Source organism: Cherax quadricarinatus, chromosome 81, assembly GCF_038502225.1.
Source record: "Cherax quadricarinatus isolate ZL_2023a chromosome 81, ASM3850222v1, whole genome shotgun sequence".
NCBI lineage: Eukaryota > Metazoa > Arthropoda > Malacostraca > Decapoda > Parastacidae > Cherax > Cherax quadricarinatus.
Window position 1 is genome coordinate 3,062,739 of NC_091372.1, and position 18,395 is coordinate 3,081,133.

The window sequence follows — 18,395 nt, forward strand, 5'->3', positions numbered from 1 at the left end:
ATGTGTGTATATATATGCTTGTACATGCAAGTGTAGTGTGACCTAAGTGTAAGTAGAAGCAGCAAGACGTACCTGAAATCTTGCTTGTTTACAAGACAGAAAAAAGACACCAGCAATCTTACCATTGTGTAAAACAATTACAGGCTTCCATTTTACTCACTTGGCAGGACAGTAGTACCTCCCTGGGCAGTTGCTGTCTACCAATCTACTACCTACATATTATTTTATTATTATTACTATTCTTGAAAACAAATGGTATAAAATACCGACACAATGGAAATATAAACACATATGCAGTTTAATGTGATCCCACTGTGTGGGCGAAACGTTGTCAATAAAGGATCACATTGAACTGCATATGTGTTTATATTTCCATTATTACTATTCTTATTATTATTGATGTGAGGTGATGAAGCATAAGATTTTTTGGAGGTTCAGAATATGAAGAGAGAATTCTACATGAGGTTAATCACTTAAGAAAGGTAAGTTGTTATAGAGAACACAGCTGATGGACATGTGAGAAGGAGAAGCAAGCTCAAAATTATTATTTCAATACAGATATTAAATTTTCCATGGAAAAGTGGTGAAGAATTCTTCTTCCATAAGTCATGCATGTTGTAAAAAATGACTAAAATGCTGGGAGCAAGGGGCTACTAACCCCTTCTCCTGTATACATTACTAAATGTAAAAATAAGAAAACTTTACATTACTTCATCTTCGGATCACCCTGTCTCGGTGGGAGACGGCCAGTGTTTTAACAGTGGGAGACAGCCAGTGTTTTAACAGTGGGAGACGGCTGGTGTGTTATCAGTGGGAGATGGCTTGTGTGTTTAAAGAAATATTAATTTTTTTAATAATTTTTATACACATTAGCATTGAGTCAGCATTGGTGAGACAGAGGTCACTGGTGACATGGTCCACAATAGAACCATTCAGTACAGAGTTTTGAATTAATCTTAGTCTGCCCGAAATGCCTAGTCTTGCTAGGTGTGATAGTGGCCCTCTCTGCAATTAGTTTTATATAATATGTAACCCACACAATATCCTATAATATGTAAACCCTACATCATATTCTTTATAGAGAACAAACTTGATTTGATTTGCTTAGGTACCCTCGAGATACTGTCTTCTGGCGCCCTTACACAGTGCTGGCACCAATGGCTTGTCCAGCATGGCAAAGACTCACAACAAGCTTTTTCTTGCTGAATAATCTAAACTGCACAACACATCCCCAATACTCCATTATTGGCAGTGTTGTACAACCCATAAGACAAAAATAACATGCACATAGGAGAGAGTAGCTTACAACAACATTTCAGTCCGACTTGGACCATTGACAAAGTCACATTAACAGAAAGGAGAGGAGGAGGCAGTAAATACATGGAGTCCCATAGACAGGGATGAGACAAGAGAGATAGTATGAAAGGAAGTAGAGAGGTGGTAGTAGTTGTAGTAGTAGTAATAGTACTGGAGTTAATCAAAGGCCAAGAAAGAGGAGCACTGGAGGAGAGCTAAGGGCCTGCAAGGGGTAGGAACAAAAACACTGAAGGGGAAGGGGGGGAGGAAGTAAAGGACCAAACACCCAAGGCAGAAGAAAGAAAACCCAAAGAAGAAAGAGAAAAAAAAGGAAAGGGGAAGAGGGAGAAGGAGAAAAAAGAATCAGGTTAAGTCATGGATGTTCTGGAGTTTGGAGCATTTTACAATGTAATGGGAAAGGAAGGCATCCATGGAGACAAAGCCAGGACCAAGATTCATACAAGGAAGGTTGTATATAAGGAGGATTCAACCAAAGGGCGACGAGTTGCTTTTGTGTATTGTTCCAGTCACGGTATTGTGCCTTTTTGTTCTTTTGACCATACAAGCCCAGCACATAACTCTGGATTGTTACTACAGGTGGCGATGGCAAGTGGCAGCTGCTAGGGATCACAGCTTGGCTGATCCTAATTCACTCACTGATAAAACTGTCAACTTTGGCATGAAGACTCCTGAACCTGTAAGTTACTTCACTTTGACAAATACCTATTGTACTGTTGGTTAGGTCATCCTGAGATTCATTTTACTTGTGTCATTATTCATGTCTCATACGTCATGAATGATTTTGAAAGAAGAAATGTTTTAGATAGATTTTACTCATGCCATTGTTCATGTCTCATATGTCATGAATATATTTGAAAGAAAAGTTTTAGACAGTGCATGGAGATGGGTGGTTTGTAATGGATGTGTTGTTGGAGGGTGTTGAGGGTGACTTTTATGAAGGGGGTTCAGGGAAATCAGGGATTAATTTGAATCATAATCTGATTAATCTGGAGGGTTAATCGGATTATGATTCCAGCACACTTCTGGAAAGACAAAGATTGAGTGAATATTGGTGGTTGTTTTTTCTTCTTTGGGTCACACTGCCTTAACAGGAGATGATGAGATGACTGTTAAGTTGAAAATAATAATATCATCATTATTATGACTATTATTATTATTCTTGTTATTATTATTTTCAACAAACCGGTCATATCCCATTGAAACAGGGTGACCCAAAAAGAAAAATGAAAGTTCTCAGTAGAGAACCTCGTTGTAGACTTAAAAGTCCTCTTTTATCTCTCTCTCTCAAGTAGTCCTGTGCAACAGTCATATGTTTATATCAGATTATTCTGCAGCGTTCTCGTCATGATTCTGGCAGTTCTACAAAAGGTGTCAGTGCTAGTGGCCCTACTGATCTTCGGCGCTCACTGTCACTCAAGTCTAACCTGCCCAGCCCTATTCAACGTCGGCGCCACGTGACAGGTGGAGACGAGAAGTGGCACGACGCACTCTGCTCTAACTACCTTAAGGAATATATCCAGTATTTGCAGAGCTTAGGGTTTCTTACACTAAATGTGACATGCGCACCCCAGCAACATGGGTGAGTACTTGCAGCTTCATTAATAAGTCAGACCTCTGAGTCTGTATAGATTTTGTAAATGGGGCCTCTTTATAACATTAATAATAATGACAATAATAATAATTCTATGTTAAGTGATAATAAGGTTTAAGGATAACAATAATATTTCTATTTATGTTACATGATCATAAGGTTTAAGGATAATAATAATGATGATTTTACTAATACTGTACAGTATATAGTATTATAGTTTAACCCTTTCAGGGTCGAGAGGCCCTCTCCTAAACTTGTTCTCAGGGTCGAAAATTTTTCGAAAAAAAAAAAATTATTTTTTATTTTGCCCTTTTTGAGTCCTATTTTAAGCCAATTCCAATGCACCAGTCGACAAAAATCATAATTATTTCGTTAGAACTCCATTTATTCTATCGAATGAGTACAAGAAGCCAGTCAGTTACTGATTTCAAGTACCCAATAAAGTGGTCAGAAATTGGCAATTTTGCCAATTTCACACAAATTTCAAAAGATACCAATTTCAAAATAGGGTCCAGAATAAACAAGACAGACATTCCTGGCACTAAAATAACATTTTCTCAGTTCATTAGTCACATCCCCAGACCCCCCCTTACTTTTCTTTTGCTTTCCACTTTGAACTTTTATTCTCACAAAAAATAGAAGATTTACTCTTATGCAAACTACTGCATTAATGTAAAAATGGTATAAATAATATCAGCACACTTGTGAAAGAATATTAGACTCGCCAGTTGACGTGTATTGGATGCATGGCATGATTTGTTTACTTTTGAACATTTTATTTTTTTTATTTATTTATTTATTTATTTATTTATTAATTTGAACATGATACAGAGAAGTACAAAAGAATACAGTTAAATGCAGCATGCCAAAGCCCCTTGTATGCAGAGCATTATGGGCAGGCTTAAAATTAACTTAAGATTAACTAAGCAATGATATATTCAGTGGTACAAAAATTATTGTAAACAGATAACAATTTAGTACAGATGAGTATTACAAAGACAGGTCATATGGTCATTTACTGTGTTGCTGTGTAATCACTAGAATGGAGTATTCTGTTAGGTAATGAAGTTAATTAGTAACAAAGTTTGATTGGGTCACAGGTTGACATTTATGAGATACAATAATGAGATACATATATGAGATACAATTATTCAGTATTTATTTAGTTGTGGGTGAGTAAGTGATTTTTGAGAAGAGACTTGAATTTATAAACAGACAGTGTTTCTTTTATATTCACAGGTAATGAATTCCAGATTTTAGGGCCTTTTATGTGCATTGAGTTTTTGCATAGCGTGAGATGGACACGAGGAACATCAAAGAGTGATCTGTGTCTTGTGTTATGGTCATGTGTTCTGTTGAGGTTGGTAAGGAGATGTTTGAGGGGAGTGTTTATGTCAGAGTTAAGTGTTCTATGTATGTAGTAGGTGCAGTAATAAGTATGGATGTTTTGTAATGTGAGTAGGTGTAGAGTTTTGAATATTGGTGAAGTGTGCTGTCTGTAGTGGGAATTTTTTTATCATTCTGACTGCAGCCTTTTGTTGGGTGATTAGTGGTCTGAGATGGTTTATTGTTGTTGAGCCCCATGCACAAATTCTATAGGTGAGATAGGGGTAAATAAGTGAGTGATATAGGGCCAGGAGGGCTGACTGTCGAACATAGTACCATATCTTCGATAGTATGCCTACGGTCTTGGAAATATTTTTGGAAATTTGTTGTATATGTGTTTGAAATTTGAGTCTATTATCAAGGTGGATTCCTAGGAATTTTCCCTCTGTGAGTTTTGTGATAGGTGATCCATTTATCATTATGTTAAGAGACACATCTGCAGCTCTGTTACCAAACTGAATGTAGTAGGTTTTGTCAATGTTTAGAGTAAGTTTGTTGGCCCTCATCCAGGTTGATATTTTCTGTAATTCGGTATTTACAATATTTGCTAGCATGACTGGGCTCGGGTGAGAGTAGACGTATGTAGTGTCATCTGCAAATAGTGTGGGTTTGAGTAGTTGCGATGCATTTGGTAGGTCATTTATGTATATGAGAACGAGAAGAGGGCCTAGGACACTTCCCTGTGGGACACCAACTGTAATTGGCTGTGCGGAAGAGTTTGCCCCATTTGTGTACACATATTGGCTTCTGTTGCTGAGGTATGGCTTTAGGTAGTTGAGGGAGTGCCCTCTTATACCATAGTGCGACAATTTTATGTGGACTCAAGAAATCGTAATGACACGATTGCAAACAAACCATACCCCCGGCCGGGATTGAACCCGCGTTAGCCACTAGACCAGCTAGCTGGTCTAGTGGCTAACGCGACGGGCTGGAGTTTTGAGACTCTATGACCACGGGTTCAATCCCGGCCGGGGGTATGGTTAATTTTATGTGGAGCAAGTCGTGGTCAGCTGTATCGAAAGCTTTACGTAAGTCAATGAAGATCCCCAGTGGGACTTCTTTTTTCTCTATTGCCGTATAAATATGTTCTAGCATGTGGATAATAGCATCATTAGTATTTTTATTAGGCCTGAACTCAATTTGACAGGGGTTGAGTATGTTGTGGGAGATATGGAAGGAATAGATATGCTTATGGATTAATTTTTCAAAGATTTTAGAGAGAGGGTTTAAGTTGGATATTGGCCTATAGTTATTCAAGTCTGTGTGGTCTCCTCCTTTATGGATTGCGGTGACCCTTGCTATTTTGAGAATTGTAGGAAAGGTAGAGGATTCAGTGGATTTGTTAAAGAGTGTTGCAATGATTGGTGATAGCACCTGTGACACTTTTTTGTATATAATGGGTGGTAAGGTATTTAAATCTCCTGTCTTGTTTTTTTAGTTTGTTGATAATAAGGGAGACTTCAGTTGGGTTAGTCGGAGCTAGGAACAGTGTGTTTGGGTAGTTGCCAGTGGGGTAGTCATTGGGTGGGGTATCTGAGCTTGGGATTTCATCAGCAAGGCTTTTTCCTATAGTGGAGAAGAAATCATTGAGTCTGTTTGCTGTTTCAGCAGGTGGGAATTGGGGTTCATCTGGTTTTGTTAATTTAATTTCACTATTTCGTGTTATCTTTTTGTTCCTAGTATTTCTGATAGAGTTTTCCAGGTCTTTTTTATGTCACCTCGTAAGTTGGATAATCTGTTCTCATAATACAATTTTTTAGCCCTTCTTATTAGGCTGGTTAGGATTGACGAGTAACATTTGTTTGGTCTCTGGTTATGTGGCCCATTCTGTACTGTTTTTCGTATAGGTGCTTTGTATTTATGGATTTGAGGATACTGGGTGTTAGCCAGGGACTGTTCAGTCTCTTTGCAGTCATCTGTTTAGTTTTTTTAGGACAGTGCTTGTTATAGAGGTACTAGGTCTTTTTTAGAAAATTATTAATACATTCGTCAATATCTGTATAGATTTCTAGCTCAGTGTGCCAGTCAATGTTTGTTACTGCTGCTGTGAAATTATTAATGGCTGCCTCATTGTGAAGTCTGAAAGTGACTTTAGTAGTGTCTAGCTGTAATTTGCCAAGGTATGTTATGAGGAAGGTAGGGTAATGGTCTGTGGTATTATCTGTGATTATGCCTGATCTTAAGGGGGATATGGTGTTGGTCCAGATGTGGTCTAGTAGGGAAACACTAGTCTCTGTAACTCTTGTAGGTTTTGTTACTGTTGGTAGCAACATGCAGTTACTCATAGTGTTTGTGAATTCAGTAACATGTGGGTCTTGGTCTTGTAGGAGATTTATATTGAAGTCACCTGAGAGTAGTAAGTGATCTTCGTTCATGCGTGCATCAGTTATCATACTTCCTAGGTTGTCACTAAAACGGCTAATGTTTGACTGTGGTACTCTGTAGATGTTTATCACTGTGAGTGGTTTTTGTAGGTATTTGGATTTGAATTTAGCTATTATATATTCCCCATGTTCATCCCTTATGCAAGTATTAGTGATACATTCTAGTTGGTCTGAGTAGTATATAGCTGTGCCACCCCGTTGTTGATCTGGCCTACAGTTGTTTATGGCTGTGTAACCAGGAATGGCATAGACATCTGTAGTATCAGGCTTTAGCCAGGTTTCGGTGAGAGTAATGATGGACATACTGGCATGCAGAGAATTTAGTAATGCTATGAGGTCATCGTAATGTTTGCTTAAAGATCTGATATTGTAGTTAAAGACAGTTATGTTGTTGTTGGCTCTGAGAAGTGCCTTTGATTGTTCTGCTGTGTAGTAATTACAGTTACTGTTTGATTCATTTAAGCCATTAGATAAGAGGTTGGTATCAGGATCAATGCTAGTTATCATAAGATTTATAGTGAATCTATAGTTAGAATTAAGTATAAGACAAAGTAAATATTCTAAAGCTATAAAATAGCACCTGAATTATTTTAACAAATGTAAAAAATATGAGCTAAGGTAGCTCTTTAAAGCTAAAATAAATGAGGCAATATAAAAGGGACTAAAATAATTTGTGGTGAACAAAAAAGTGGTAATCAAATAAATAAATATAATGGCAAAATAATGAACTTATTACACTTTAGCACCTGAGAATAGCACTTTGATTATTTTAACAATTGTGAATATATGAACTAAGGTAGTTATTTAAAGCTAAAATAAAAGAGAAAAAAAATAAGGGACTAAATTAAGTAATGGTAAACAAAGTTAAAATGACAGATAGTCACTATGATATAATAAAAAAATTCTGCTTATTTGAGCTCTATTTCAAGGTACTTTTCATTGTGAAACCAATCAAAATCATCTCAATTTCTGTAATATGTCTTCCATTCTATAAAATGACACCAAGAAAATGAGAATACAACCATAAATACCATACGAAAATACACTGCAAAGTCACTGTTTTAAATAAAAAACACAGTCGGATTTTTGTTTTCTTATGCGCTGTGTGCTGCAGGATTTTTTTAATACTGTGCACACTGACCACACAGACCCATTCTTTCATGTGCAGGCCCACCAGCTTTCGCTAGATTTGAAGGTGCTAGAATTTACGCATACTAGTACGGCACCAACCCTGGCATGCAAGCTGTACTAGTATGACACCAACCCTGAAAGGGTTAATTATTTTTAGGAAGATATTGTACAGGTTTATTTATGGAAGAAGAAAAAAGAGAATGTAACAGAGTATAGTGGTAGCAGCACTTTCTATAAGAGAATGAAGCATAGGTTGTGAATGTTGTGGTGAGGAGGAGATGCATGTTTGAGAACAACTTATGGTGTGAACATTATACAGAGCATTCTGATTATGGAAGGTGAAAGACAGTTGGGGGTGACCAAGGGTATAATTCAGAGGGCTCAGGAGGAAGTGTGGGCATTTAGGGGGGATGAAGAGGAGTAGGATGTCAGTGTGTGTATATATTTGGGGTGGAAGATAGAGTTGGCTTTTATGAACGTGTTTTGGAGTGTGAGGAAGGTAACATTTATGAAAGGATTCAAGAAACAATTGAGTAAGCATAGTGCCTGCACTCTGAAGGAGTGTGAAGGATGTTGCATTTCAGAGGATCATCTGAACTATGTCAGCACACGTATGGCAAAAGAGTGGTTGAATGAATAATAGTGAAAAATAATCTAGTAGTTGCTGTTATTGAATTTTTATAGACTTAATATTCGTTAAAAAATTTAATAAGAGGTCAATTATGTCCAATAACCAGGCGCAACATTGGGCGAGAGGCAGAAAGTCGAGGTTTCCGAGTGAAGGAAGTGCGATTTAGTGAGAAAGTCACTAAGGATCCCACTTATTTACTGAAGAATGTCTTGGGTGGTACAATTCTGTTGGAGATAAGCTTCTTAGAGCCTTACTTCTTTGCTAAGGTACGCAGTAATATGTATAGGGTTTTAAAATTCTTTCATATTTCAAGGGTTTGATTAATTTATGTAATCAAAATGTATATTTTAATATACAGTCAGCCTTCTCATGAAGCTCCTCTTTATAGTGCAATTTTTAAAAACTTTGATTGAAAAAGTGTATAATAAGTGGTATAGCATGCACTATGATAGCTTTTTATCTATGTGATATTCAATTTTGAATATACTTTTTCATAGCTTTTTGCAAAAAAGTTTCACTATACAGACAAGCTCTATAAAAGTGCTGGCGGTATTTGCTATGATGCAAAATAATGTTGTTTTATAATATTTAGTTTACATTTGTTACAAGATAATTATGTTAACTCTTTGAGGGTCCAGACCCCCAATCTGAAAATTCCCCACAGGCTCCAAGAATTTTTCAAAAAAAAATTTATTATTTTTTCTCATGAAATGGTAGAGAATCTTTTTCTGAAGGTAATAAAACATAAAGTACGAAATCTGATCAAAAATTGACAAAATTACACTATCGCGAATTTTGCTGTGTCAGCTATATTCATGCATTGGCAATTTTTGCCCAATTTGAGTCCTATTTTTGGCCACTTTGAGTCCTATTTTTGGCCAATTACATTGTTTCATTAGACCAAATTCTTAACTATTTCAGTACCATGTGTTCCATTTTATCTGTTGAGCACAAGAAATCACCCGATTAACTATTTCAACTACCCAATAAAGTGATCGGAAATTGATAATTTGGCCAATTTCACACAAAGTTCAAAATACTTCAGTTTCACAGTAGGGTCCAGAATAAACAGTGCAGCTATTCCTTGCTTGAAAATAACATTTCCTCTGTTTATTAGTTATGTTTCCAGGCTTTACAGATGAATTCCATTTTTATTTTTTGTTCACATAAAGAATTTTTATTCACACCGAAAAATAGATTTACTGTTATGCAATATTGTAATAATTGTATAAATAATATCAGTGAATTTATAAATGCACATTTGACTCGCCAGTTGATATGTATTGGATATGTGATGTGATTTGTTTACTCTCGAATCGGCAAAAATCGAATATTTCTGGTACATTGAGCTCAATTTCAAGCTACTTTCACTTCTAAAACCAATCAAAATCATCTTTATTTCTGTAATATGTCTTCCATTCTATCAAATGAAACCAAGAAACTGAGAATACAACTGTAAAAACCATACAGAAATACACCGCAAAGTCACTATTTTAATCTAAAACCATGGTCGCAGTTTTTTTCTCCCATTATGCACTGCGTGCTACAGGATTTGTTTTATATGGTACACACTTACCACATAGATGCATTCTCTTGTATCAAGGCCCAAATTTACCACTCACAGCTTATTTGAGTGAGCTGAGCTCATGATGTAGTACTATGGTTTATCCCCTGGCTTCAAAGCCGTAGAACTACGGGACAGACCCGCAAAGGGTTATTGCACCATGAAGAGTTAAATAGCTTTTACCTTTAAATTTAACATTACTTACTTCAACATGATTATAATTGTTTTTTTCAACCAGTTTTCTGTTATTCACAAATTGTTAATGTTGGTTTGTCATTACTCACAGTTTTCATTTTTGCAGATATATGTGTTAGAGTCATGTAGGCTGGAGGGAAAGAAGCTATCATCACAGGTAAAGTGGCAACTCATATTCCTGTTAAGTTGGTCCTGGCACTTACAATGTAAGCTTGAAAGAATCACAAATACTGAAACTCCTTCATATAAAAAGTGCATTCTTTTCTTTCTTTCAACAAACTGGCCATATCCCACCGAGGCAGGGTGGTCCGAGAAGAAAAACAAAAGTTTCTCTTTTTTACTTTAGTAATGTATACAGAAGAAGGAATTACTAGCCTCTTGCTCCCGGCATTTTTGTCACCTCTTATGACACACATGGCTTACAGAGGAAGAATTCTGTTCCACTTCCCCATGGAGATAGAAAATAAACAAGAACAAGAACTAGTAAGAAAATAGAAAAACTCAGAAAGGTGTGTATATATATGCTTGTACATGCAAGTGTAGTGTGACCTAAGTTTAAGTAGAAGTAGCAAGAAGTACCTGAAATCTTGAATGTTTATGAGAGAGAAAGAAAACACCAGCAATCCTACCATCATGTAAAATAATTACAGGCTTTCATTTTACACTCACTTGGTAGGACAGTAGTACCTCCCTGGGCAGTTGCTATCTACCAACCTACTACCTAGGAAAACATGCATTAGACAAATATATATTTTTGGAAAAGTTTAATAAAAAGCAGTTTTGCAAAGCTCATATGTGTTATGCATGACTATTGTAGCAAATCTAAATAAAAAACTTGGAAATGTTTGCTTTGATCTTCTGGTACCATGTCCAAGTTGATACAGCCGTGTTCAAGTTGATACAGCCATATCCTAGTTGATACAGCCATGTTTGAGTTGATACAGCCATGTCCTAGCTGATATAGCCGTGTCCTAGTTGATATAGCTGTGTCCTGGTTGACACAGCCATGTCCGGGTTGATTCAACAGTGTCCAGGTTGATACAGCAGTGTCCAGATTGATACAGCAGTGTCCAAGTTAATACAGCAGTGTCCAAATTGATAAAGCAGTGTCCAGGTTGGTACAGCTGTGTCCAACTTAATACAGCAGTGTCCAACTTGATACAGAAGTTTGTCTCTTGTATTGTTCAGTTTGCCCAACCATGGTATTGCGACATTTATTCTTCCTGAATGTTAAATTATGAATGCAATTCACAATCTGTGGAGGGTCAGGTTCCTGGAGGTTCTGTGAATCCTGAAGTCTGTGGAGGGTCAGGTTCCTGGAGGTTCTCTGAATTCTGAAGTCTGTGGAGGGTCAGGTTTCTGGAGGTTCTGTGAATCCTGAAGTCTGTGAAGGGTCAGGTTTCTGAAGGGTCTGTGAATCCTGAAGTCTGTGGAGGGTCAGGTTCCTGAAGGTTCTGTAAATCCTGAAGTCTGTGGAGGGTCAGGTTCCTGGAGGTTCTGTAAATCCTGAAGTCTGTGGAGGGTCAGGTTCCTGGAAGTTCTGTAAATCCTGAAGTCTGTGGAGGGTCAGGTTCCTGGAGGTTCTGTAAATCCTGAAGTCTGTGGAGGGTCAGGTTCCTGGAGGTTCTGTAAATCCTGAAGTCTGTGGAGGGTCAGGTTCCTGGTGGTTCTGTAAATCCTGAAAGTCTGTGGAGGGTCAGGTTCCTGGAAGTTCTGTAAATCCTGAAGTCTGTGGAGGGTCAGGTTCCTGGAGGTTCTGTAAATCCTGAAGTCTGTGGAGGGTCAGGTTCCTGGTGGTTCTGTAAATCCTGAAAGTCTGTGGAGGGTCAGGTTCCTGGAGGTTCTGTAAAAGTCTAATAATTTACAAGAGTACTAAATATTTTGGAGGGATCATTGATTCTCACTACTTTATTTATAATAACTAACCTGCATATCTATAGTAAATTATTTATATGCAAATTTGTAGCTGAATATTATATTAAATATTTTTGTCATGGCTGTATGTCTGGAGCAGCAGTAGCTGCTGCAATAGCAGCAACAGCAGTAGCAGTAATAGCAGCATCTGCAGTCACTGTCATCATGTTGCATAACCTCAAAGTCTTATTTTTCTTAAATTTACCTTACTCAGTCATAATATTCTGCTCACTGTATCTGAATTCTCATTTTGTGAAAACCAGTTCACTTTATTATCCTCATGTTTTGTCGTTACCTTTCACCTTGTTATCATGTTGTGTCATTACCGTTCATCTTACCTAGTTGTCTTTGATGACAATTTAGTTCCAATCCTTTCATAGTTTGTGATTATTTCAATAAGTAATTTGTTCACTTTTGTATCATTATAGTTTAGTAATTTAGCTATTTGTCTTATCGTATAGACCAAGGCATCATATGTGCTGGAACACATACAGTAGGGCCCTGCTTTATGGCACTTTGCTTTACAGTGGTAGCCTGGAACCTAACCTGCCATGTAAATGGTGCCCTCCTGTACCTGTGTTGTGGGAACCCCATATGTTACCCTTGGTCCACCAGGCATTGCTAATAGTGAAACAGTGTATTGATATGTATGCCATATTAAATTCTTCTCTACACTAGTTAGAAGAATTATCTGTTATGTCTTAAATTAGAAAATAGACCATTGAAAACAGTGTTTGCAAAAATGATGGTGACTGTGTTTTCTTCTTTGAGATAAAACAAATATTGATTGCTGCCTTAAAGGGTCTTTCAGCCATTTTTTCTGGAAAATGTGTGATGTGGTTATGGTATAATTTTATTAAAAAGATTGCAGCACAGAAGATGGAAAAAATATAATAAAAATAACAAACTCCTGTTTTTTCCTAGTGAGTGAGTGTGGAATTTTTTCATTGGTACTCTTACACATAGGGTAAATATTTTTGCACATGAATGTCGGTGATGGGGATACTATATTATTTGTATATGTTGGTTTAATCTGAAACTGTGCAAGGAATATAAAGACTACTATGTACATTATCTTGGAGGAAAAGAAACGATATAAAAAAAAAGATAAAAACAGTAAAAGTCTCCAAAACTAGAGTCAGGTGAAAAAAAAACATATATCACACATATCACACATACATTCACACATGCATGCACATGTGCACACATGCATGCACACACACACAAAATAACTTCCTAAAGTGTCAGCAAAATTAGTCCTTAATTTATGCTTATTTTCAAGTGTATTATAATGAGACATGAGCAGATACTATTGTGTTGTCCATGTATTATAGTTGTCACTAAAGTATATTGTATATCACAGCCTCATAGGGTATCATAAACGTAAGTTAGTGGGTAAAATTATGTCTGAATGAAAATGAAAAAGCACATAACCTCCAAATAGTGATTTTATTTTTTGTGGTACAGTATACAACAATTTATTGATTCACAGTACTACCAGTATCTGCATTTACTAAATAGCATTTTGTAGGTTATTTATTTCTGCATATACCTTAGGTAAGTTATACTAAACTTCAATGGTGAATTATGAAATTTTGGAGTGATAATTTTCATACCATTCTTTTTTTCCCTTTTCACATTGTATATTAACCACTCAAGAGTATTGTAGCAGCACAGTATTAGGAATTGTGTGGTATGAGTTTTGTGCTTGTCTCCTAATGTGTTTTTAAAAGGATACGAAGAAATGGCTACCTTATTTGGAAAATTTAAAATATAAAATCAAACCTCTTGTCCTGATTAAAATAAAATTTGATATATGTACAAGATAGCCCAATATCACTGACACACCTGGGAAATCCAAAATGGCAGACTGAAGTTTAAACTTAAAATAAACTAGTTATTAAAAAGGTCTATTACATAAATGTTCATGAGAATTTAATAAATATATGAGGAGTTAGAATAAATTAAAACAAAACTGTTGAACACTATATTCGTTGTCATTTCAGGTTTAAACACTACAGGTGCTCCATGACTTACAATGGGGTTACGTTCCAATGAACCCATCGTAAGCTCAAAATACAAATCAAATATGAATTTGATATAATAAATAAGTAAATAACTACTGTCACTGAGTAAATAAATAAACAAATAATTGCTGGAACTAAATACCAGTACTGAAAAGTAAATAAATGAATACGAGTTATGGACTTGCTGCCTTTGTGATGGGCAATATCTTAAGTTTCATCTCCTAAGTAATTGCCTGTGCACCATCATAAAGTTGAAATATCATAAATCAAACCATTGTAAGTGAAGGAGCATCTGTTTATTTTCTCAAAGTTCTTATTAATATCCCCTTAGTACAGACTTGTATATTAAGATATCTGTTATCTTTCAGGAAATGTTAATGAATCAGTATTTATTGTTGGAGGAAGAAAATGGAATCACTAGGGCAAGTTTATTGGAAATGTGTTTGTCCTGGAACCATGATTGCTCTAAGTGTGTTTATTGGTAACATTTCTGCTCTGGGACCTTGGAGTGACCAGGCTCCCAGGACTGAAATGTTTTCATTCGTCTTAGTGATTACACTACTTGTCAGTATAGTATCGTATAACTTTATATCCAGTATTAGTTTTTGCTGTGTGATAAAGCTTTTTTAGTATTATTTATTGTTTACTCTATAAATTTGGTGATAAGTTAAGCTTTGCATGAAAGTAATGGCTCTAGATTTATTTTTTCTGTACCAAGATTGAAGCTGTGTCAGAAGTGTTAGTAGGAGGGGCACTGGCAGCTATGTCGCCCTCTCCACACACTGCCGCACCACCTATCTTTCCCGAGGGCTGTCCTCCTGACCAGATGGACGACAAAGTAAGACATATCCTACCTGATTCTTACTCTTGCATCAAGTGGTGATAAAAATATAGTTGCAGAGAGGAACTTTATTGAGAGGTTTGCTTGTGGATAAGCTTCTTCAGATCAGCTGAAGAAGTCTGTTCCAAATTTCAATAAAATTCCTCTCTGCAATTGCCATTTTCACAACTTGTTGGCTTTGTGTCCGTTGTCTCCACTTTTGCAAAACCCTTCTCATGCTGAATCCTTAAAGGTGGGCAAGGGAGATGCCTGAATGCTGGTGAGAGGTTCTTGATGCAAGGCATTAGGGCTACCCTCCTCTTTTCTCATATCAAACCTAATTTCCACCCATTTCCTATGGGTTTAGTGCTTCCTCGTGATTGTAATAATCCCATGCTGAACTCTGCTTGATGCTGCTTATATTTTCTCTGTTGTCTTGTATAAGATTGCAAATCATCCTCAAACTTAATTGTTAACCATTTTTGACTTATAATTAAATTAACGAGGGTTTACCAAAGGCATCATTCATGTATTGTATTTTCTGGCATATAAGGCACATGAGCATTTAAGATGATGTTTCCAAGCATTTGTAATGTAACGTTAGTAAACAGATTCTGAAGTGTAACCCAAAGTCTACCCTTGACCCTGACCTTGAGCATATAAGGTGCAGGCAGATTTTTTCCAGGACTTTTTTTTGTGAGGGGAAAAAGCATGCCTTGTATACCAGAAAATACTGTATATGTATATTTACAGGTGGTGCTAAAAGCCAAAGTTGGTTTTATTAAGTATACTATCATTGTAACTCAAACTTTATTTTGACTTCAGAGTTCCATGATAGTGAACTAAGCTTTCATTAACCAGTACTCATCTGTTTTAATAATTGCATTAATATTAACTAATTATTGTGATCATTAATGTGATTTTGGAAAGAAGTTCAGGTAAAGTATACTTAGTGGTCACTTTATTAGGTACACTTGCTCATTAATGCAAATATCTAATTAGCCAATTACACAGCAACACCTCAGTACCTGAAAGCATGCATATGCTGTTTAGAGCTTCAGTTGTTCAAACTGAACATCAGAATGGGGAGGAAATGTGATCTAAGTTCCTTTGACCGTGGAGTGAGTGTTGGTGCCAGACAGACGAGGTGGTTTGAGTACCTCAGAAACTGCTGATCTGTTGGGATTTTTATGCACAACAGTCTTTAGAAAATGGTGTGAAAAACACAAAACATCCAATGAGTTGCAATTCTGTGGGTAAAAATGTCTTGTTAATAAGAGAGGTCAGTGAAGAATGGCCAGACTGGTTCAAGCTGACAGGAAGGTGATGGTAACTGAAATAACCACACATTACAACAGTGGTATGCATCTCTAAATGACAACACATTGAACCTTGAAGTAGATGGGATACAGGAACAAAAGACTGCATTGGGCTCCACTCCTGTCGGCTAAGAACAGGAAACTGAGGCTACACTGGGCACAGTCTCACTAATATTGGACAATTAAAGATAGGAAGAACATTCCCTAGTCTGATGAATTGTGATTTCTGCTGTGACAAGCAGATTGTAGGGTCAAAATTTGGCATAAACAACGTGAATCCTCTGATTCGTCTTGCCTTGTGTTAGTGGTTCTGCGTGGTGGTGTAATGGTGTGGGGAATGTTTTCCTGGCACACACAAGTCCCCATAATACCACTTGATTATTGTTTAAGTTCCACAGCCTACCTGAGTATTGTTGCTGACCATGTGCATCTCTTTATAGCCACAGTCTACCCATCTTTTAGTTAGTGGCTACTTCCAGCAGGGTAACACATCATCTTATAAAGCACATGTCATCTCAAGCTGATTCCACAAAAATAACAATAAGTTTATGGGCTCTAATGGCCTCCAGTCACCAAATCTCAGGCCAGTAGAGCAAGCACCTTTGATGGAACAGGAGATTTGTAGTGGGATTGTGCAGCTGACAGATCTGCAGCAACTGTGTGATACTGTCATGTCAACTTGGACCAGAATCTCTAAGGATTGTTCCATCACTTCTTTTAATCCATGCCATGAAAAATTCAGGTTGTTCTGGGGGTACAGGGGACCCCAACCCATTACTAGAAGGGTGTATCTAATTAAGTGGCCATTAAGTGTATATGTACAATACAGTATATATTTCATTATTCATTCAAAATTGATGATGCTAACATCAAATGATTCCTATATTATGAAGAAATTGTAAATAACAGTTAAACAGTATTTTATTCCTCTTGATCAGTAAATATGGCACTCAACATAGATTTAGTTACCATGGTAAAATTCTACTCATTGTGCTATTTTCCAATATTAATTCTCAAATAATAATCATTAATTTTTTGTAATAAAAAAAAATATGGATTTATTTAAACATATTTTCATTATTTGCATAAAGGCTTAACTATCATGTACTATGTACAGTGTATTGAATGGGCCAAGTATTGAGAAATAATATACAGTACTCTGCTGTAACATGCAAAATAACCACAGGGAGAGTTGAATTATTATTATAGCATCATCATCATCATCAGCAGCAGCAGCAGCAGCAGCAGCAGCAGCAGCAGCAGCAGCAGCAGCAGCAGCAGCAGCAGCAGCAGCAGCAGCAGCAGCAGCAGCAGCAGCAGCAGCAGCAGCAGCAGCAGCAGCAGCAGCAGCAGCAGCAGCAGCAGCAACAGCAACAGCAGCAGCAGCAGCAGCAGCAGCAGCAGCAGCAGCAGCAGCAGCAGCAGCAGCAGCAGCAGCAGCAGCAGCAGCAGCAGCAGCAGCAGCAGCAGCAGCAGCAGCAGCAGCAGCAGCAGCAGCAGCAGCAGCAGCAGCAGCAGCAGCAGCAGCAGCAGCAGCAGCAGCAGCAGCAGCAGCAGCAGCAGCAGCAGCAGCAGCAGCAGCAGCAGCAGCAGCAGCAGCAGCAGCAGCAGCAGCAGCAGCAGCAGCAGCAGCAGCAGCAGCAGCAGCAGCAGCAGCAGCAGCAGCAGCAGCAGCAGCAGCAGCAGCAGCAGCAGCAGCAGCAGCAGCAGCAGCAGCAGCAGCAGCAGCAGCAGCAGCAGCAGCAGCAGCAGCAGCAGCAGCAGCAGCAGCAGCAGCAGCAGCAGCAGCAGCAGCAGCAGCAGCAGCAGCAGCAGCAGCAGCAGCAGCAGCAGCAGCAGCAGCAGCAGCAGCAGCAGCAGCAGCAGCAGCAGCAGCAGCAGCAGCAGCAGCAGCAGCAGCAGCAGCAGCAGCAGCAGCAGCAGCAGCAGCAGCAGCAGCAGCAGCAGCAGCAGCAGCAGCAGCAGCAGCAGCAGCAGCAGCAGCAGCAGCAGCAGCAGCAGCAGCAGCAGCAGCAGCAGCAGCAGCAGCAGCAGCAGCAGCAGCAGCAGCAGCAGCAGCAGCAGCAGCAGCAGCAGCAGCAGCAGCAGCAGCAGCAGCAGCAGCAGCAGCAGCAGC

The 18,395-nt window shown here is 38.0% G+C and overlaps 1 protein-coding gene across 1 annotated transcript in view; it reads left to right on the forward strand.

The window, feature by feature from the left end:
- Nucleotides 1-18,395, forward strand: part of LOC128699781 (KICSTOR complex protein SZT2) — an 807,931-nt gene that overhangs the window by 731,734 nt on the left and 57,802 nt on the right. Inside the window, 5 exon segments of the mRNA XM_070102247.1 lie at nt 1,894-1,993; nt 2,652-2,896; nt 8,547-8,706; nt 10,306-10,356; nt 14,859-14,978. Coding sequence (XP_069958348.1) covers nt 1,894-1,993; nt 2,652-2,896; nt 8,547-8,706; nt 10,306-10,356; nt 14,859-14,978 — 676 coding nt within the window.